The sequence below is a fragment of the Cydia fagiglandana genome, chromosome 21, assembly GCF_963556715.1.
Source record: "Cydia fagiglandana chromosome 21, ilCydFagi1.1, whole genome shotgun sequence".
Classification (NCBI taxonomy): Eukaryota; Metazoa; Arthropoda; class Insecta; order Lepidoptera; family Tortricidae; genus Cydia; species Cydia fagiglandana.
The window spans coordinates 1,384,809-1,406,129 of NC_085952.1; the positions used below are offsets into that span (position 1 = coordinate 1,384,809).

Here is a 21,321-nt window from a genome sequence, read left to right on the forward strand (position 1 = left end):
TCTAAGGTGAGTCACCCTTAATACAGGTGAATTAAACACAAAATGCGCTAGCTACACCCACGCTAAGGCTAGGTTCACACGGTGTAATTTTTTCCCGTATACCGTATACGGGATTTTATCGAATACCGTAGTGACAGCCAAATTTGTAAGGAAACGATCAAAGTTGTTCACACGGCTTCTATGCGGGAAAGCCGTCTAGCCGTCTAAACGATTCTGAACGTCTCTATACACATTTTGCTGTCACTACGGAATTCGATAAAATCCCGTATACGGTATACGGGAAAAATTTACCCCGTGTGAACCTAGCCTAAATGTTTATTATAAAATATTTATTTTTTATGATATTGTTGTGTTTATATGTTTTATAAGTAACGTTTGGCCAGCACAATGCGGCTAGCTGGCAAGCGGCAGTCTTGTAGCTGGTGAACGCGGTCGCTTCGCTCGTAGGCCGGCTCTGAAACGGAGGAAGTCTGAATTAAGGATGACTCACGCTAGACTGGCCCGTGCCCGGGTCGGACCGTCCGACATGTCATTTTCTATGGCGGCTGATCCGTGATCACGTGGTGCTTTCCATAAGAAATGAAGCGCCGGAAGCTCCGGCCCTGTCTAGCGTCAGTCATCCTTTAAGATGTCAATTCATCCCAAATGTCAAGTTGGTATGGGAATTTCAGATACAAGTCGGCACGACTTTTTTTATGCTGAAAACTGACACTGACACTTTGATGTTAACTTACCGGCAGCGAGAGCGCGCAGAGCAACAATCGCACCGTCTCGGGTGAGAGGCGTCTCCAGGGTCTCAGAGATGCGGGAGAACCAGCGGGCTTCGGTGCACCTGGCATATTTTAGTTCAGATAAGTACATGTAATAGATCGGTTCAATGGAATGAAATGATAATTAAGACGCTAAAATAAAATAACAATTAATAATTACAACTAATTAATACTATAAACAACTGGTAAAAAAACCGGGCAAGTGCGAGTCGGACACGCGCACGAAGGGTTCCGTACCATAATGCAAAAAAAAAAACAAAAAAAAGCAAAAAAAAAAACGGTCACCCATCCAAGTACTGACCCCTCCCGACGTTGCTTAACTTTGGTCAAAAATCACGTTTGTTGTATGGGAGCCCCATTTAAATCTTTATTTTATTCTGTTTTTAGTATTTGTTGTTATAGCGGCAACAGATATACATCACCTGTGAAAATTTCAACTGTCTAGCTATCACGGTTCGTGAGATACAGCCTGGTGACAGACGGACGGACGGACGGACGGACGGACGAACGGACGGACAGCGAAGTCTTAGTAATAGGGTCCCGTTTTACCCTTTGGGTACGGAACCCTAAAAATTACAATTAGGTAGGTAGTAGGTAGATAGGTAGGTGGCTTATAACGCGTAATCTGATCCGCTACTAAATCAGCCCAATTCTAACTTTAAGACACGTCAAATATTATTGAAGAAACGTCACTTTTGACACTGATATCTAATTCATATCCATCAGTATCTAGTCGTAATATTTGATGTATCTTGAAGTTCGAATAGGGCCGTTTGACTGTACAAAACTGTAATACTCACGCCGGGCAAGGATCAGCAGGGACCAGCATGTTCACAGGTAGAGGAGCCAGCTCCTTTATATGTGGCTGATGCACTGTGTATTTCTTACGCCAAGGGCTTAGGCTCTTCTTTTGGGCCTTGCGCTCCTAGTATTGGGAAAAAAGTTTAAAGCTCAGACCGTCAACATCTCCTGAAGATGCCTCGTAGAGAGAAGAAACCCGTGTCGAGTTCTTTGGTGGTGGTTTGTTATATTTATTTTTGCGATATCATTACAACAAAGTGCCCCGCCGCGTCTGACTGTTTGTGTGTATGTATGTTCACGATAAACTCAAAAACTAGGTACTGAACGGATTTTCATGCGGTTTTCACCTATCAATAGAGTGATTCTTGAGGAAGGTCTCTAGGTATATAATTTGTTAAGGTTTTGTGTAACCCGTGCGCAGCCGGGGCGGGTCGCTAGTCATAAAAAACTTACCAAATAATAGGCAGTCTCAATGAGCTCCTTCGTCTTTTCGTTAATGAGACACAGCGTCAGACCGAGCTGGTGCAAAGATGGCTGCTTGTCTCCTAGAAGATTCTGGAATGGCTCCAGGGACAGGTCTAACATTCTAGAACGAAAATAAAATTGCTATTAGTACCTTATAAAATGCATGATACCTGCCTAGACTTAAAGGGGCCCACTGCTTAACAGTCCGCCGGATGGTATCGGCCTGTCAGTTGTTCGGAAATGTGAAAATTTTGTGACAGGCCGATACCGTCCGGCGGACTGTTAATCAGTGGGCCCCTTAAGGGGCTACCCGGAGTCTTCCTCGATTCTTCAGAAGTTTTGAATCGTATCTCCTACCTCCTACTTATGCACTACAGATAGAATTATGAGGAAAACGGCTAACAGTTCTTCAATCTTTTATGTTGTCTATGCCGAGATTGACAAGACAAGTTCTTACGTTCCCGTGAAAATACGATGGAAAATAATGATGTACTAGGGACATCTGTATATAACGATTTTACAATTAGGTGACTAACTGACTAACCGTATTCTATTTACATTACATACATGATGTGTTTACAATAACAGACATAACTAGTGACTAATGATCTCGCGCCATCTGTCGGTGACTGACGGCACTAATGACCGATGATAATGGCGATTGATGACTGGACCTTAGGGCCGTAGGTTCTAATCTATTCCTAGGCTACACATGGCGCGCAAGACGCGTAAATTACGTGTATCGTGTATTTCCCTTTTAGGGATAAGTTCTTTTAGGGATAAGTTCGCCTTTGTACATTGTATACTTTCTTTTAATTGTATCTTAACCTGTCTTATGTACAATAAAGTGTTTACATACATACATACATATTTCCTTCACCGAAAAGCAACTGGTAAATATCAAATGATATTTCGTACAAGTTTCGAAAAACTCATTGGTACCTACGAGCCGGGGTTTGAACCTGCGGATCTCCGGATAGAAAGTCGCACGCGCTTACCGCTAGGCCACCAGCGCTTGTGTTTTATGTTGTTTCATTTCTTTTTCGAAAACAGTAGACCGGTTTAATCCTTTGAATCTTCTAAACTATTAATCTTTTCCGAACCCAGTGACATCTGACGTTGTATTGGGCTGTGCCAGAGTAAGGTAAACGTACTGGTGCTCGACGCGGTCCCAGTACATGTCATCTTGAAACTTAAGTCATTGTCAATAGAGGTGACAGCAAGGTGTCATCTATTGGGCATTAGCATGTCGAGCACTAGTACGTTTACCTTATACGAGTATTATCACATATTTAAATGTACTTACATAAGTACCAACATTGAATTGACGATAGCCATATACAATTATTTAAATAGCGTACCTATATAACCTGAAAGCATCACATTTATGTCCCCATATAATGTCAATATCTAATATTGAATTATATGTCAGTTAGGTTCCTTTGCAACTGAGCCGATGTAACAGACATGTATCTAAATAGACGACCCAATTACCGCATACGCATTGCAACATAAGAACATGTTTTCAATGACGTGGCCGACGTAGTTAAATATATCATTTTTTATGACCCAAAGGCGTGATAACAAATTCATTAGATTTCTATTTTTGTTAATTTATTTTTAAGCTTTCCTGCGATATTTTTAAAGTTGTACAAACGATTAAATATACACATTTTCACTAGGTACATATAGCGCTACTTTCCCTCACTAGTGCGGGAATAAGCGCTTTCCGTGCCTATGTCAAACTTTTAAAGGGTTATTGTACTGTAAAACATTGTGCAATACACGTGTGAGTAGATAATTTATAATTTGCAACTCATGTCGATTTAAAACACTCCCCTCGGTCGTTTTTTAATTTATCACCACTCGTTGCGATTTTGCTACTTTCCGCACCTGTATCGTACTTACCTAAATAATTATAAGGTACTAAACAACGTTCTTTTCTTTCGTTTTTTTTTAATTTCCAATTTTAATTCAATAAGTCTCCTTTCGGACGACTTGGACGCATTCTACCCTCGGGATGGTGGGAAAATGCCGATGACAGGGTCGAGTGGAGGAAACGAGGGGAGGCCTTTTCCCAGCAGTGGGACACCAAAGTAGGCTAGGAAAAAAAAAACAATAAGTGAGTATACAGACTGTCATCATGTGGGTCTAACTTAGCTTGGAAGATTTGATCTAAACATACATAAGAGACCAAATTCAACAGAAAACTACATTTTACGAATACGAGTCTGAGAATTATATGTCCACGGTACAGTCATATAGAATATTGATCGGTGTCGTGGTTAGATGGGTTAATTCAGTTATAATGGATTAAGTTTACAATGGGTAATTGATCGCGCACGCACTTAGCGTAGGTACAGTCGGCGAGGGAATACGTCGCCATTATGCGAGTAGGTACAGTCAAGAACAGCTGCCATAGTGTGGGAAAGGGTGACAGGATTTGGCCTTCATGTAAATTCCAGACCAAAACTATCTAAACATCGTTGTTTTCTTTAATATCTCATATTTCTCCATGTCCCATCTAATTAGGTTCAGTAGTTTAAGCGTGACGAAGTAACAGACAGACATTACTTTGCTACAAGGCTACATAGATTCTGATGTAGGTATTTAATTAAATCCTGATCAGTAATATACAGGGTCATTTTTGGACCGTTAGCCATATTGTGCGAGGTGATTAGGTAGTCCATACAGAACAACTTTTTCTATGGGACCAACTCCGAAATCACAAAAAAATTTTTGGCCATTTTATACATTCTGGTCGAATGGATGCCGACGTTTTCTATGGGAAGACCAAATTGTTTTTTGGGATTTCGGGGTTGGTCCCATAGAAAAAGTTGTTCAGTATGACCTACCTAATCACCTCGCACAATATGGCTAACGGTCCAAAAATGACCCTGTATAATGATCATTATCAAGAGGGCGCTGTCATCTCATTCAGTCAGACAGTTCAGTATAGTATGAAACTAGTTCCAATAAAATTCCGCAACATGGCGCGTAATCATATATTACTGGTCAGAAGTACGGATTATGATATAAACACGAAAGTATATGTCCGAACCAAACACCACCAGCATCTTAGGCAAGGTTACTACCGATAAGGCTTTCTTATTGTTCTAGTACCTAGATTTGCTTATTGGTAGATAACCGTGGTGGGATATTACGATAATTACTAAGATTAAATGTAGGTATAAAACTAACCTAAAAATGTCGCTAATCTTATCCATGTTAGTCTCCAACAGCTTAGTTTTCTCTCTGTCCTTCATCCGCAGTGTTTCCGTCCTGCTCTTCACCTCTTCCAGCTTCTGTGTCAGTTGCTCCAGGTTCTCTCTCTGTCGCACTTCCACTGACTCGTTGAAATCTTTACGATCAGCTGGAAAGATATTTTGCACGTCACCAATTAGAAAAAGGGCTTTTTCTTCCCTGCAAGGCGGGATCAAAGTGGCACTTTTCTTCCCTGCTAGGAGGGATCAAAGTAACACTTTTCTGTTCTAGCACACTATTTTTTCATTTTTTTGCACATTACTTTTTAGCTTAAATAATCTGTTTCAACATTACATTGTGTCAACACTAAGATTTTTTATTTTCCTCATAGTTGATGTGAACAGCAGTATGTGTTCAAGTGTGTGTGGATTCAAGTGTTAATGCCCAAGAAGACGAAATAATTTTGATACCGTGTGACACACTGCTTTTCACATCAACTATGAGGAAAATAAAAAAATCTTAGTGTGGACACAATCTGATGCTTTAGTGTGCTAGAACAGAAAAGTGTTACTTTGATCCCTCCTAGCAGGGAAGAAAAAGCCCTTTTCCGAATCGGTGATGTGAAAAACTGAATCACTACGCCTGAGCGTAGTGATCCTGCGATTCTATTTTAGAACCTATATATTCCAATCATAGGAATACCTTCGCGTCGTTCAGGATTCAATGTACGCCCTCGCCGTAAATATGTAATTTTGCTCCCTAGTGACACAATTTTTTTTTTTATTATGAATGGCTTACTCATGGCCACAGACTAGCCGAGGCGTAGACAATTTTTTGAGAATTTACCGATTTCCTGTCGAAGCCTGCCAAGATCCTTGCTCAATACGATATTTTCCGCACAGAAATCTGTGAGCAGCCGATAGATGGCAAAGTTTTCTTGTTCTGTCTTCTCGAATGCTTCTATTATCCTCTGCGCGTTTGTCTCCTGGGTGTAGTTCTAAAAAAGAATAAATAATCAGCCACAGAATAGCAATTATTACATACGTGCAAGTTGCAGAGAGTTTCCAAAAACGTTGAAAAATAGGAAATTTAAGGAAAATTTCACAGGGAATATAACTTTCATTATGGAAATGGAACTTTTCGATTCATAAACAAAATATTATTAAGTTTACGAAATTTTGCCATGAGTTTATGGAATCTTTCACATCTGTAATAGAGGATTAATCTCAAAATATGTAATAAATTAACTAAAGGGGCCCACTGATTACAAGTCCGCCGGACGATATCGGCCTGTCAGTTAAAAGCATAATTTGACAGCTCCGAACAACTGACCGGCTGATATCGTCCGGCGAACTGGTAATCTGCGGGCCCCTTAATAAAATGGTTAAATCGCTAAATGAAATTTCAAAATATCTAATAAATTAGCTAAATGGTAATAATCAACTTTTGCTTATAAAACACCTCTATATCTTTCAGCAGGTTGGTGTGATAGTCCAACTCCTCCTGCCACTGCTCTTCTTTCTTCCTCTGCATCTCCTCTTGCTTTATCTCCACACTCTCGTTGACTCTCTTCACCCCCTTCGCGGCCAAGAACTTGTACGTCTTTATCTCGTGGTCATACGCTTTTTGGAGGTCACGCATTTCCTGATAAAATAAAGATAAAAGATAAAAAATAGCTTATTCAAGTAGACATGTTACAATGCGCTTATGAACGTCAAATAAAACTATACCGGCTCCAAACCTATACCTTTGCCTCGAGAAGATTTAAATCCCCCTTTAATTGAAGGAGGGTATCCATATTATATGTACATATCTGAAATAATAAATTTGTCCCCTAAGATCGCCATGTCACCAGCCTTTAAAAGCAAGTCAAATACTTTATCCCGTCAACCTTTATAATGGCAATTTTACATTACGCTTTATCTCGTTCCAGTGCACGAAGTGCAGCCGCTGCGAGCACTCGAGCCTGAGGAAGGACCCCCGACGGGCCCGAAACATGTCGCCAATAGCGACTAAAAATTCAAGTGAGTGAAACCGTTGTCGTCTACACAGTTTAAAATTCTTTGAAGTTTACAGGTCTTTGAGGAACTTCTTGCCTTTACAGGGGACCGGCGTCATCATCTTAGAGCTGTTCTAGTTGAAGCCCTGCGAAGACTACATTCTGAACTCTGTTTCAAACACAATAGAGTTCAAACCTGCACTTGTATCGTCTGTTCCACTCGCCCTTTCTCCGTCAAAGACCGCAGCTTGGTGCACCACTCGTCCCGCTGGTCGTACGCCACTGACGAGGATTCGAACAGGTCTGTAAGGAACTTCTTTCCTTTGCAGAGAGCTGATAACATCTTAGACCAGTTCTGGTTGAAGATGGCCCTGATGAAGATGAGAGAGATAGATCACACGAAGGCCAATGATAGAGGACCTTAACAACTACCTAGTTGATACCTATTATTTAAGTTCAGCGGAAATTAATGGTTTCGGAGAAATTCGTAACTACCAACGGTCTGATACGTACTGAAAACAACATCGTGTAAAGTCTGTTCAGAAAGAAAAGAGTCGTGGAATGTATTGGGCCCCATATATTCCACGACTCTATATAGTCTTTCCGCACAGACTCTGTGTATATTCGGATAGTGTCTGGTCCACATTAAGTAAATGTTGCACTACACTACTATACGCTCAAAAACCCACATGGTTAATATAGACTGAATTGCTGCGAGTAACCTTAATTGAGCTGGATACTAATGCCGAATGCATCCTCAATGGTCAAATTAGCTATGGTATGGACCCTGTGAGCGACGCAATTAGATTAAGTTTTTAAATACCAGTTTTACGTTTGTCAAAGCTAGGGGACGCACGGGGAAGGCGGGGTGCGCGGGAGCGGCCCTGATAGTTTACCGCACTAGAGCAAATTTTAAACCAGTCGATATAAGCTGTTGCACTCTCCGCACGTCCCTTTATGCTAGTATTTTGTGGATGTACCGCCCTCTTTAAAAATATAAGTAGTTTCTATAATTTGGCTATTTTTTCATCGTGAAACGAACCCACAAATCCTACAAATTGGTCTTCGAGCCGGATCTTGATGTTCATCACGCCGCCGTCGAAAATAATGGCCAAAACTCGTGGAACTGTAAGAAGAGAAAAGGAGAGAAAAGAAGCTTTTGAAGCCGTTCAAAGTGAGCCGAGTACGAGTGCAGCTAAAAATGATGAAGCTAAAGTGCTACCGGACAAATTATTGGAAGTACGAAGTGTGAAATCCGAGATGTTTAAAGTTGAAGTGATGCCCGGCTCCCATAAACCCGTGTCGGAGAAATCTTTTACAACTTCTATGGAGGCTCGCAGGAAGCTAGAACTAGAGTCGGTCGAGAAGAAATCACAAACCGTGCAACCTGATAAAACAATAGTGTTAAAAGCCCGAAGTACAAAGTCCGAAATGCCCGGCTCGCATAAGTCTTTGTCCCGGAAATCGTCTACATCTACCATCGAGGCTCGTAGAAAGAAGTTGGAACTGGAGGCGGCCGAGAAAAAAGCACGAATAGAAATGCAGCTTATCGATAAACGCTTAGAAGCGGACCTTGCCGAGTTAGAAGAAGAATACAGTCCCCCGTCGGAAACCGATAATCGAAGTGAAGTTGCTAAGTGGGTAGAACGCAGTAATTTAGAGTTGGAATCGCAGCACGCCGCTAATCAAGGTCAATCTTCAGGCTTGCTGCACCCGCCGGCCGTCATGGATTCCGGCACCGATGGTCCAATTCAACAGTTAGCCTGTGTACTTAAGGATATAATGTCCACTTCTGTTTGCAACCAAAACAACAATTCTAATTTGCTAAGCCGCATCAGCACACCTAAAGAATTACCAATATTTTCTGGAGACCCTATGGAGTGGCTTCAATTTAAATCTGCATTCGACGAGTCTACCCGAGTCTGCAAATTTAGCGATAGCGAGAACCTATGGCGCCTAAGGAAATGCCTTCGTGGACCCGCCAAGGACGCAGTGAATGCCCTACTTATCAGTACCACATCTCCAGATATACTGATGTCAACCTTAGAGTTACAATTCGGGAACGCTGACGTCATATTATCCCGAATCGTCTACGAGATCAAACGATTAGGCACAATGACCCCTGATTACCACAAAGAAATCATTGTGTTTTCGAATAAAATAAGAAATTACGTCGCTGCCGTACGTGCCCTAAAACGTGAAGAATACCTACAAGGAATGAGTCTTGTCACTATTGTGTTGTCAAAGCTGCCTACCATATTGTTATCAAAATGGGCCGACTATAGTTATCAACGCATCACCGAAGGAACTACTTCTAGATTCGACTTATTGGCTAATTTTCTTCACGAAGAAGCGCTCAAAGTGTCTACATGCAGTGCTACGTTACTAAATACACGTCCGGACAATTTTAAACGTAATAAATATCACGATAAGAATGACTTTAACGCGCATCAGACTGTGTTAGTGCAAAGTGGACATAACGAACTTAATAATATGTGCCGTTACTGTAAAATAGCTACACATGACTTGCCGCAGTGTAAAAAGTTTAAAAAATCTTTACGCAAAGATCGCTGGCAATACGTTAAACGCCGCGGTTTATGCTACAAGTGTTTGTTATCGCATCACGACCGAAATACTTGTCCCGCAGCCGCCTGCGATGTAAACAACTGTGGGTCAGCGCATCATCGGCTATTGCATTTTGTACCTAATGAGAAACAAAATGAGGACCATAATAGTACGAGTACAGTGCAAGTAACCGAAATCGAAGCGGAGCCTAAAACGGAGATAGTGTCGCACGTGAACTCAACTTCTACTCCAAGGGGCTTAATAAAAGCAGTGCCTATAAAAATCCATGGACCCTGCGGTGTGATTAGTACCAGCTGTTTGCTTGACGACTGCAGCTCGGTCAGTATGATAAGCGCAAACCTTGCCAAACGGGTGGGGGCGCGCGGCCGTCGCGAGTGCATGTCAAAGTCAAAGTCAAAAATACTTTATTCATGTAGGCCTAGTAACAAGCACTTATGAACGTTTTACATAATAATATATTATCTTAAGCTAATTATCAGAGCAATTTATTGAAGTTAATATTATTCCATAGTAATATTGGATTATTATACAGATCAAATTTAATACTAAGAATTTCACAAAAAGATCGTCAAACATAAAAAAAAATTGTATAAAAAATACTAGTCTAGAATGTTTCTAGAATAAAATCTAATAACAAATGTCAATAAAACTTAACAAAGAAGTACATACATTGAATTATCTATTTCGAGTCACCATTAATCCCACGTTGTTTTATCACTCATGTAGTCTTGTGTGGTATAATAAGCTTTAGAAATAAGTTTACGCTTTACATAATTTTTAAATTTATTAATTGATAATTCAGTAATATGGTTTGGAAGTTTATTATAAAATCTTACACAATTACCCATGAATGATTTTTTAATTTTATGGAGCCGTGTGAAGGGCACTGCGAGCTTATGTTTATTTCTAGTATTAATATTATGAATGTCACAATTTTTCCTAAAATTAACAATATTTTTATGTACATACAGAATATTCTCATAAATATATTGACAGTGCACTGTCATTATGTCAATTTCCTTGAATTTATCTCTAAGTGAGTCTCTATGGTTCAATTTATATATTGCTCGAATAGCCCGCTTCTGCAGAACAAAAATGGTATTTATCTCTGAAGCACCGCCCCACAGTAAAATACCATATGCCATAATGCTATGGAAGTAACTAAAATATACTAATCGAGCTGTTTTCACATCAGTTAACTGACGGATTTTGCTCACTGCAAAAGCTGCAGAACTCAGTCTACTCGAAAGAGTAGCAATATGGGGACCCCACTGAAGTTTAGAATCTAAAGTTATACCAAGAAAAACTGTACTATCAACTAATTCCAATTCCTCATCCTTCACAATGACACTTGTTTGCACATGCCTTACGTTACTACTAGTGACAAACTGAATACATTTAGTCTTTTTCTCATTTAACAATAAATTATTAACATTGAACCAATTTACTACCTTTGAAATAGAATCGTTTACATCATTGTACGCTTGTTGCTGTCGTTTGACTTTGAAAATAAGTGAGGTGTCGTCTGCAAACAATACTATGTCATGGTGGGTCTTTACAAGGAATGGCAAGTCATTTATGTAGATAAGGAACAGGAAAGGCCCCAATATTGACCCCTGTGGTACACCCATAGAGACCAATGACCCCGGTGATCGCTGTCCACTCACATCGACCCTTTGTATTCTACCATTTAAGTAGGACTTAAGTAAATTCAGTGCCGATCCTCTAACTCCATAATAGTGTAGTTTCCTGATCAATGTTTCATGACAAACGCAGTCGAACGCCTTAGACAAATCACAGAAGACACCTAAAGCATCTCGTGACTCCTCCCAGGCATCGAAAATATGCTTAATTAGCTCAACACCAGCATCGGTTGTTGAGCGACCCCGTGTGAAACCAAACTGCTTATTATGCATTAAATTATTGCCGTTAAAATGTCGTACTAATTGTGAAAGAACTAATTTTTCAAAAATCTTGCTGAATGTTGGTAGCACAGATATCGGTCTAAAGTTAGTGGGGTCAGAGCTGCTACCAGATTTAAACAAAGGAGTTATTTTACTATGTTTCATTAAATCAGGAAACTCGCCGCAATCGACACTGTTGTTAAATATAATTACCAAGTCAGGCGCTACAATTTCTACTAAGGATTTGACAGCATGGACAGAGACTCCCCAGAGGTCATTCGTTTTTTTGACTTTAATTGATTTAAACGCCTTTATTACATCTGAGGTACAAACATGTTCAAAATGAAGGTCTCTACAACACTCTGGAGCGTTATCTTTTAATAATGTAACAGCAGATGAGGGTGATGAATTTAAATCCTTAGTTGTGGATACTGGTACCTCGGTGAAAAATTTTTCAAATTCAGTAGCTACTTCTAAATTGGAATCTATAATTTTGTTATCAATATTTAGTTTCAGTTCTTTCATTGTGTGTTTCGAGCGACCAGTCTCCACATTAATAACTTTCCAAGTTGCTTTAATAATGTCCGGACTATTTTTAATTTTCTGACTTAGATAATTCCGCTTAGCTATATGACAATCTATTTTAAACTTCTTCGAATATTCCTTGACATGTTCTTTAAATTCATCACTCGTATTAAACCGCCGTTCCTCATACAAAGCATACAGTTCACGTCTCCGTTGATGTAAGTCCGCAGTAGCCCACTCACTAAAAACAGATGCACCACTAACTACGACCGATTTTGAAGTAAATATCGCGTTATAATGTTCCATAAAAGTGTGAAAGAATGAATTATACATACTATTAGGACTCATATCTGAAGACAAAAAGGGTAGCGCCTGAACTAGACTTTGCTTCATTCTTTCCACGCGGTCCGAGGTTACTGGTACAAAAGTAATTTGTTTTCTCAATGTATTTTTCCTTAAGGCCTCAAATACCATTAATTGGCCTAAGTGGTCTGATTCTAAATTGCTGATAACTTTTTTAGTAATAGGAAAAATATCACTGAAAATATTATCTATGACTGACTGACTCACGCGTGTGCGTGGCGCGTGGAAGGACTCGGAGCTAGTGTGCGAATCTTATCTCGTGGATATAACTATATCTAACAAAAATGGACAAAAGTTTACGCTTACCGCGCAAAGTGTTAATGACCTTGACCTACCGAACTATAATAACATGAATCTAGTGAACTGTGATGAATATACGCATTTACAAGGACTCAAAAATAATTTCTGTGATGAAAACTTAAAACCGGAAATACTGATAGGCCAGGACAACTACCACTTGCAGTTACCATTGGAAATCGTTGTTGGTAGTCCTGAGGAGCCCTGTGCCACTCGCACACCTCTTGGTTGGTGTATACATGGAAGAGCTCCCGCCCGTATGTCGTCAGCTGTGCAGCACTCAACTCTGTTTATCTGCAATAATGACGTCAACGATGACGCGACTGAGAACAAGCGACTGCTGCGAGACCTACATGAAGAAGTACGTCGTTCTTTCACGTATGACTCACTGGGCGTAACTAGTAAACCCCGTGAGAACTATAACGACGTATGCGCCGTAGAAAAACTTGACAAAACTTCTAAACTTGTTGATGGACGGTGGCACGTTGGACTCCCCTGGAAGAATGAGCAATGTGAATTACCTGACTCTTTCCCTCACGCCATGTCGCGTCTTAAGGGAGTGGAGCGCAAGATGGAAAAATGTGATGGCTATAGAGAGAGATACAGCGAGCGCGTCCAGCACCTGTTTGACAATGACTACGCACAAGAGTTAAAGGATACCACAGTAACTAGCAAAACATGGTACCTACCACATTTTGGAGTGGATAATAAAAATAAAAAACGCCTCCGTCTTGTTTTTGACGCTGCCGCTGAAACGAATGGATTGTCGCTAAACCACTACCTACTTAAGGGCCCCGACCTACTGAGGTCACTGTTTGGAATAATGTTGCGGTTCCGAGAGCAAAGGATTGGTGTAACTGCCGACATTAAAGATATGTTCTTACGCGTCAAAATCAGAGAAGAGGACCAAAATGCACTACGGTTTTTATACCGAAGCGACCCCAAGGGACAAGTGAAAACCTATGTCATGACTTCGCTAATATTCGGTGCTAACTGTAGCCCCTTCGTAGCCCAATATATTAAAAACAAGAACGCTCAGCGTTTCGAGCCGACGATGTTACCTGCCTGCGAAGCTATATACAACCAACACTATGTGGACGATTATATAGACAGCCTACCAGACGAAAAAACCGCTATTGAGTTGATAAGAGATATAAAATCAATTCATCAGCAAGGTGGCTTCGAATTACGTAACTGGACTTCTAATAGTAAACAAGTTCTCGAGTCCATGCCAAAATCAACTCTCGGCGAAGCGGCTGTAAAGTTTAAAACCGGAGAACAATATGAAAGCGAACGAACTCTCGGCTTAATCTGGTTTCCACATGAAGATGTACTGGGTTTTGACGTTTCATTTAAGAAGATTCCTGAAAATATAATCAACGGAACACAAAGACCGACAAAACGGGACATTTTACGAGTCGTTATGTCCATATTTGACGTCTATGGATTCTTATCCCCGTTCACTGTAAATGGCAAAATGATTATACAATTATGTTGGCAAGAAAACATAGATTGGGATACGGAAATACCTAACAAAATATATGAAAAATGGTGCAGTTGGATAAGTTGTTTACAGTCATTACGTAACATACGGCTGCCGAGATTTTACTACAACGCAGCGCATATGGGAGTTACGAGAGTGAAGGAGACAGACTCGACCGCGGCGGCGGCCGGTACCGCTAGTGAGCGAGACAAGGATGGCGCGCCCGCGCCGGCGCAACCGCTGAACTTAGAACCATCGCCTGCTGCATGCTATACGAATCTACAATTGCACTTGTTTTGCGATGCGTCTGCCAAAGCTATGTGTGCCGTCGCGTACTGGCGGTGGGAAGGCAACGCTCATGTGTACATTGCATTTGTGGCAAGTAAGTGCCGAGTTTCGCAAAATAAAATTACGTCAATCCCGCGACTTGAATTGAATTCTGCTGTCCTAGCTGCTAGATTGGCTGACACTATAATAAAAGAGCATAAAATAAAACCTAATCGCAAAATATTCTGGAGTGACTCATCTACGACTTTACACTGGATCAGAAACAAGTGTCGCACTTATAAGCCATACATAGCTAATCGCTTAGGCGAAATAGATGAGCTTACCTGCAGTGACGAGTGGAGGTACGTCCCTACGCACCTAAATGTAGCGGACGTAGGAACAAGAGAGGCGTATGATGTATCTATTCTGCAAGATCAATGGCTACACGGACCGGTTTTCTTACACGATAATGAGCGCACTTGGCCGACGGATTGTCTACAACCTGCAATAAATGACAATGAATTAGAGTGTGTTAACATTATACAAATGGTAAATAATGATTGTAAGGACTTACCTGTACCTGAACCTACGCGATTTTCATCTTGGCTGCGCCTGCTTCGAAGTACTGACGCTGTTTTGAAGTTTATAAAAAGATGTCGAAAACTTACCGATAATAATAATTACGAGGCAATGGAGGAAGCCGAGCGCCTGTTGATAAGACAATCACAGGCCCAATCGTTTAGTGAAGAGATTAAAATCCTGAAACAAGGAAAATACATAGAAAAAAGTAGTAAGCTACTTACCTTGTCACCTTACCTTGATGAGCACGGAGTCCTGCGCGTCGGGGGCCGAATTGATGCTGCTGCCGATGTGTCACCTGAAACAAAAAGGCCTATAATCCTAGATGGAAAAGATTACATAACTAGATTGATTGTGAAGTCTTACCATGTCAGCGCCGCTCATCAGAACCAAGAGACTGTGGTGAATAACCTTAAACAAAAATATTGGATTATTAAACTTCGCCCAACTGTTAAAAATATTGCATCTAAATGTATGGTCTGCAGAATAAAGAAAAGCCGACCTGAAATTCCCAGAATGGGTAACTTACCTGAAGCACGGATGGCTCATCACCAGCGACCGTTCACCTTCTGCGGCATAGACCTGTTCGGCCCCCAAGAAGTGGCAATTGGTAGAAGACGGGAGAAGAGGTACGGTGTAATTTTTACATGCCTAACCGTTAGGGCTATTCATTTAGAAACCGTTGCTTCCTTGACGACCGATGCCTTAATTATGGCCCTCCGTCGTATGGCCGCGAGGAGGGGATGGCCCCAACAAATATTTTCCGACAACGGTACGAATCTTCGTGGTGCCGACGTCGAGCTGAAAAGGGCACTTCAGGAACTGAAAAATAATGACGAGATCCGCAACGCTGCCATTAATAATGGAACCAAATGGACGTTCATCCCCGCCGCTAGCCCACACTGGGGTGGGGCATGGGAGCGACTTATAAAAAGCGTAAAGAGCTCGCTGAAAATCATCCTGAAAGAACGTGCACCCAGAGAAGAGACATATAACACGTTACTCGCCGAGGTGGAAAACATGGTTAACAGTCGACCTCTAACGCACGTCTCTGTCGAAGCCGGAAGTGCAGTAACCTTGACACCAAACCATTTTCTTTTGGGCTCATCATCAAACTTACCTCAAATGGGCATCTTCGATAACTCCGAGTTTTTCCTTAGAAAACAATGGCGAATCGCACAGAGGCTTGCCGACTTATATTGGAAACGTTGGGTCAGAGAAGTGTTACCCGATTTGTTACCGCGACCAAGATGGAATAAGGAGCAGAGGCCCTTGCAAGTGGGGGACCTAGTCCTTATTGTCGACCCCGATGGGCCCCGTAACATCTGGCCACGGGGCATCATCGAACAGACTTTACCCGGACGAGACGGACGAACCAGAATGGTTAAGATAAGGACGAAATCGGGTGTCCTAACCCGATCCGCCGCACGCGTCGCTCGAATACCTATAGGAGAAGAGTGCTGCTAGGGCAGCACTGGGGTGGGGCATGTGAGCGACGCAATTAGATTAAGTTTTTAAATACCAGTTTTACGTTTGTCAAAGCTAGGGGACGCACGGGGAAGGCGGGGTGCGCGGGAGCGGCCCTGATAGTTTACCGCACTAGAGCAAATTTTAAACCAGTCGATATAAGCTGTTGCACTCTCCGCACGTCCCTTTATGCTAGTATTTTGTGGATGTACCGCCCTCTTTAAAAATATAAGTAGTTTCTATAATTTGGCTATTTTTTCATCGTGAAACGAACCCACAAATCCTACAGACCCCACAGATCAGCCTAGGTAGAAGCAGGCTGAAAAGACGGTGAAACTTGGATTCATATTGCGGCGACTGGCTGGAGCAAGCACAGAGTGGTGACGTATGGCGTATGGAAGATAGAGGAGGCCTTTGGCCTACTATGTGACACAATGTAGGCTATTAAAAAAGTACAACCTTCTGTGTTTAGGGGCCCATAGATTACCAGTTAATCACAAAAGGTAACAGTGGCGAATAACTGTCAGGCTGATATCGTCCGGCGAACTGATAATCTGTGGGCCCCTTTATAATAAGCTTCTTAATTCCCACCTGTCCTTAAGCATATGCTCGATCTGCTCACGTATCTGCTTGTTCTCATGCTGCACCGCGTTGAAACGGCGGTTGGCTGTCTCCAGCTTATTCTCTGTGGCCACCAGGCGTGTCTCCCCTTGTTGAGCTCTCTCTTTCAACTGAAATAAAATAGAGTTTTAACTGGGCCATTTTATTGAAAATTTAAAGTCGTACACTACACTTTTTTTTAATTTGAGAAGTTTTATGTTATTACAACTCAGAGTTACACGATCTTTCGATCCTAATAGGAGAAAAAAGAGTCCCGAGATTTGTATTTGCGTTACCATTTTTCTTAAACTTTGTATGGCGGCAACGGAATGAAGGAAACGAAAGATAATATTGGAAAAAAAAAATCCTCGAAGAATTATAGGTACTTAATCTAAAGAGCTCGTGATTCTAAGTAGAAATTACATCAAATCCGAAAATTTTCTCGGAGCAATGTCCTCGTAAGGTATATGTATACTCGTAGAAGAAAAATACCTTTCCCATAGAAGTATTGACGCGGTTCTGCAGCTCTAGCAGGTTTTTATGGTCACGCTGCAGCAATCCTTCCAGCTGCTCCATAAGGATTATACGTCCTGCCAACAGTACACTGCTGTTATTTATCGGTAGGAGATTTATAAGAGGCTTATCAATGCACCCTTGAAACTTAGAACTTAGAATGTACTACCGACCCACCCCGGCTGCGTACGGGTTAGCAAATTATACACCAAAACCTTTCTCAAGTATCACTCTATTGATAGGTGAAAACCGCGTGAAAATCCGGTCAGAAGTTGTTGAGTTTATCGCGAACATACAAACACAAACAGACGCGCCGGGGGACTTTGTTTTATAAGATGTAGTGATGATCATTAAAAAAATATTTTATTTGCATAAAATATGAAACAAATTGGAAAATATGGTACATTGAATTGTGTAATGATCATGTATGGCTTATTTCTAATATACACATTATTTTTGTAATAAATGTGACGTCCCACGGATAAAGGTACCTTATGGCGGTTGGCGCTTACGCTATTATTAACGCCGCTCCAATATTATTGCGGCGCTATGTGACCTAAGTGCCAGCCGCCGTAAGGTACCTTTTACCGTGGAACGTCACAAATATCATTATACGGGGGTTCAGCATACCCTGACACTGATGTTCCGTCTTCTCTCTAAGCAATAAATAGCGCTGTAACTCCGCCTTCATTCGCTTTTCGTTCTTCTTGTGGACACCAGTTGTCGCAATCTGGAGAGATATGAAATCATTAATCATAATTATCATAAATCCTAAATCATAAATCATAATTATCATAAATCCTAAATCATAAATCATAAATCATAAATCATAAATCATAATTATCATAATTATCATAATTATCATAATTATCATAAATCCTAAATCATAAATCATAAATCATAAATCATGAATCATGAATCATGAATCATGAATCATGAATCATGAATCATGAATCATGAATCATAAATCATAAATCATAAATCATAAATCATAAATCTTAAATCTTAAATCATAAATCATAAATCATAAATCATAAATCATAAATCATAAGTCATAAATCATAAATCATAAATCATAAATCATAAATCATAAATCATTTATTTGCGTGTGCGTTTATGATGAATGCACTTTGAATTATTGATGTATCATATTTTCTAACGGTTGTACTCTCTTCCATTTCCATGTTACCTTCAAATCTTCCTTCATGCTGCGGTAGTCCTTCCGAAGCTGGCGCAGCAGGATATCCTGTCTTCGGAACATCGGGTGCACACCTACTGTTCTGTGGGCCCGGTCTCGTTGTATGATCCGGAACTATATGCAAAGTAAGCAATAATATATACATGTAGGATTGAGTGAAATGGAACGTTGTGTGAATGAGTGAGAAAGAATGAAGATCATGTCAACAAGTATGAAAGGGATAGCATGAGTGAGTTATGTCGTTTAGGATATAAGGCGCAGGCGGTCCGCCATTGGGAGATGTTGGAGAAAGCTAACAGTCAAGACGTGCCGTTATGTTAATTGTTTATATTTCTTTAAATACTTCGTTTAAATACATAAAGTTCAGTAAAAAGTGTGTTTTAGTTTCGCATCCACTTCCTACATACATAAGATCAATCCGGTTCGAAGGATCATATGTAGCCGCCGTGCAGATCAGGATCTCGACGACTCAAATAAAAAGCTTCGATTTGACGTAAACTACATATTATAATCTTCCAAAGTACTAGTTTACAAGGGTTTCTTAACTAAACGGTTAAATGCAGAAATGGTGGTTATTGGAAGCCTCCAATTTGGATTGGGCGATTTTGTTAGCCCATCAGCCGATGAAAGAGTGATTTGCAATATTTTGATCTACAAAAGGTGGTTTAAATTTAGGTGCCTCTAATTAGCCGCGATACAGAATATGTGGAGCGCTCCTATTGGTGCTTTAGAAAAAGCTTCCGATCTCACTCACTCATTGAGTTTGGGTTTGTTGGAATTGTCTTGGTGAATATTAGTTGACAGTCTCATAAATTGACATAAAGCAAATGCTCTCTTCAAATTTATTCTTAATCTTTTTTAATTATGATTTAAATGTGCCCCTACGTTTACTTTACTACGTGTTTACTACATATTTTAATTAGAACCGTAGGCTAGGCCGGCGCCTTAAGAGTATCTTGCGCGATCCAGGGTTAACCAACTAACCCGGAGTTAACCGTTTAGGCATACAGTGTTAAAACTGTACTGTATAAACGATTAACTCCGAATTTAAACCCAAATATTACTTTGCTAATCCGCGTAAAAGATAACGTGCTAGTCAATCAGCGCTAACTCGTTATACTTACAACTTGCGTATTTTTTACATGCATTTAATGTTCCCTTCCCACCTCAAAAATAAATACGCAAATAAATATAACAAACCACCACCAAAAGAATAATACTCGACACGTATTTCGCCTCTCTACGAGGCATCCTCAGGAGTTGTTGCCGGGCGTCAGACAGAATTGCATGTAAAAAATACGCAAGTTAACGGGTTAGCACTGATTGACTAGCACGTTATCTTTTACGCGGATTAGCAAAGTAATATTTTGGTTTAAATTAATATGGATTTCCGCAAAGTAACGCCTGATTTTATTCACTGGTTAACTCCGAGTTAGTTCCAACGCATAAGGCCCACTTGCACCATTCCACTAACCCGGGGTTAACCGGTTAAACCTAGAGTTGCCATGATTACCAGTACAACTCCAGATTTAACCGGTTAACCCGGGTTAGACGAATGGTGCAAGTGGCGCTTAGTGGTTTGAAGAGGGGCGTGCACTTTAAAAATGGTTACGTACCTGTCTCTGTAGCATTAAATGCTCATCTTCCTTCTTCTTCATGATCTCCTGGTCACTGATCTGTGTTTCCATCTGATTGTCCATCTTGATATAATTAAACGTAAAAAATGTGTACAAATTTTATATGACAATTTAACCTACTAGATTTCATTAAATGGTTTTGACTTATAATGGTGGGTCGGGTAGACTGATGTAAATTGGATCACAGGGGGTAATGGGATCAAGATACGTATACAATTGTAGAAGTTGTGTACCTACACTCTGTGGTGTGACTGTAAATATTTATTGACTTCGAAATAGCTCTTGAGGTCTTCACTAAAAATATATTTTTTGATTTTATTGATTTCATGAAACGAAAAATTTAACAATTGGCTGCTTCACTACCGCCAACCAACCAACAGCTACCGAAGCTTACTTGACTTGAGTTAGACCAAGAAAAGTCTGCAGCGATTTTGATAGCCCACGCAGTGCAAGTGTAATTTTAAACGTCAAACTTCTTTGAAATTATGACGTACCTAATAATACTTGCACTGCGTGGGCTATCAAAATCGCTGCAGACTTTTCTTGGTCTAACTATAAATGCGAGCGCATTTTTCCATTCCTTCCTTTTGATTACAAGTTTTAGGGAGACACACGAAATCTTGCCCGAAGGGATGAATTTTTCCATTTTTGCTTTCGGTGAAA

The 21,321-nt window shown here is 40.6% G+C and overlaps 1 protein-coding gene across 2 annotated transcripts; it reads right to left on the reverse strand.

Moving 5' to 3' along the window:
• Positions 1 to 339: 339 nt before the first annotated feature.
• LOC134674998 (uncharacterized) lies at positions 340 to 20,779 on the reverse strand. Of its 2 annotated transcripts, XM_063533142.1 has the most exons (13): positions 20,638 to 20,779; positions 19,013 to 19,135; positions 18,454 to 18,553; positions 17,803 to 17,900; positions 17,302 to 17,441; positions 7,436 to 7,610; positions 6,702 to 6,884; positions 6,087 to 6,237; positions 5,238 to 5,409; positions 2,025 to 2,157; positions 1,571 to 1,695; positions 735 to 832; positions 340 to 454 (listed from the first exon to the last, which is right to left on the reverse strand). In XM_063533142.1, exons 1-13 carry the CDS (start codon positions 20,719 to 20,721, stop codon positions 363 to 365), a joined length of 1,674 nt encoding a protein of 557 aa, XP_063389212.1. In that variant the 5' UTR covers positions 20,722 to 20,779; the 3' UTR covers positions 340 to 362. The 2 variants fall into 2 exon arrangements, with proteins under 2 accessions (XP_063389212.1, XP_063389214.1); XM_063533144.1 differs by lacking the exon at positions 735 to 832.
• Positions 20,780 to 21,321: the final 542 nt, after the last annotated feature.

Coding starts and splice junctions, on each gene's coding strand:
- LOC134674998 (XM_063533142.1), bottom strand. CDS start 20,721: ATGGACAATCAGATGGAAACACAGATCAGTGACCAGGAGATCATGAAG. Junction 1,696..2,024: donor TTGAGACTGCCTATTATTTG/GTAAGTTTTTTA, acceptor TCCCAATACTAG/GAGCGCAAGGCCCAAAAGAA. Junction 455..734: donor TCTGCGCGCTCTCGCTGCCG/GTAAGTTAACAT, acceptor CCTCCGTTTCAG/AGCCGGCCTACGAGCGAAGC.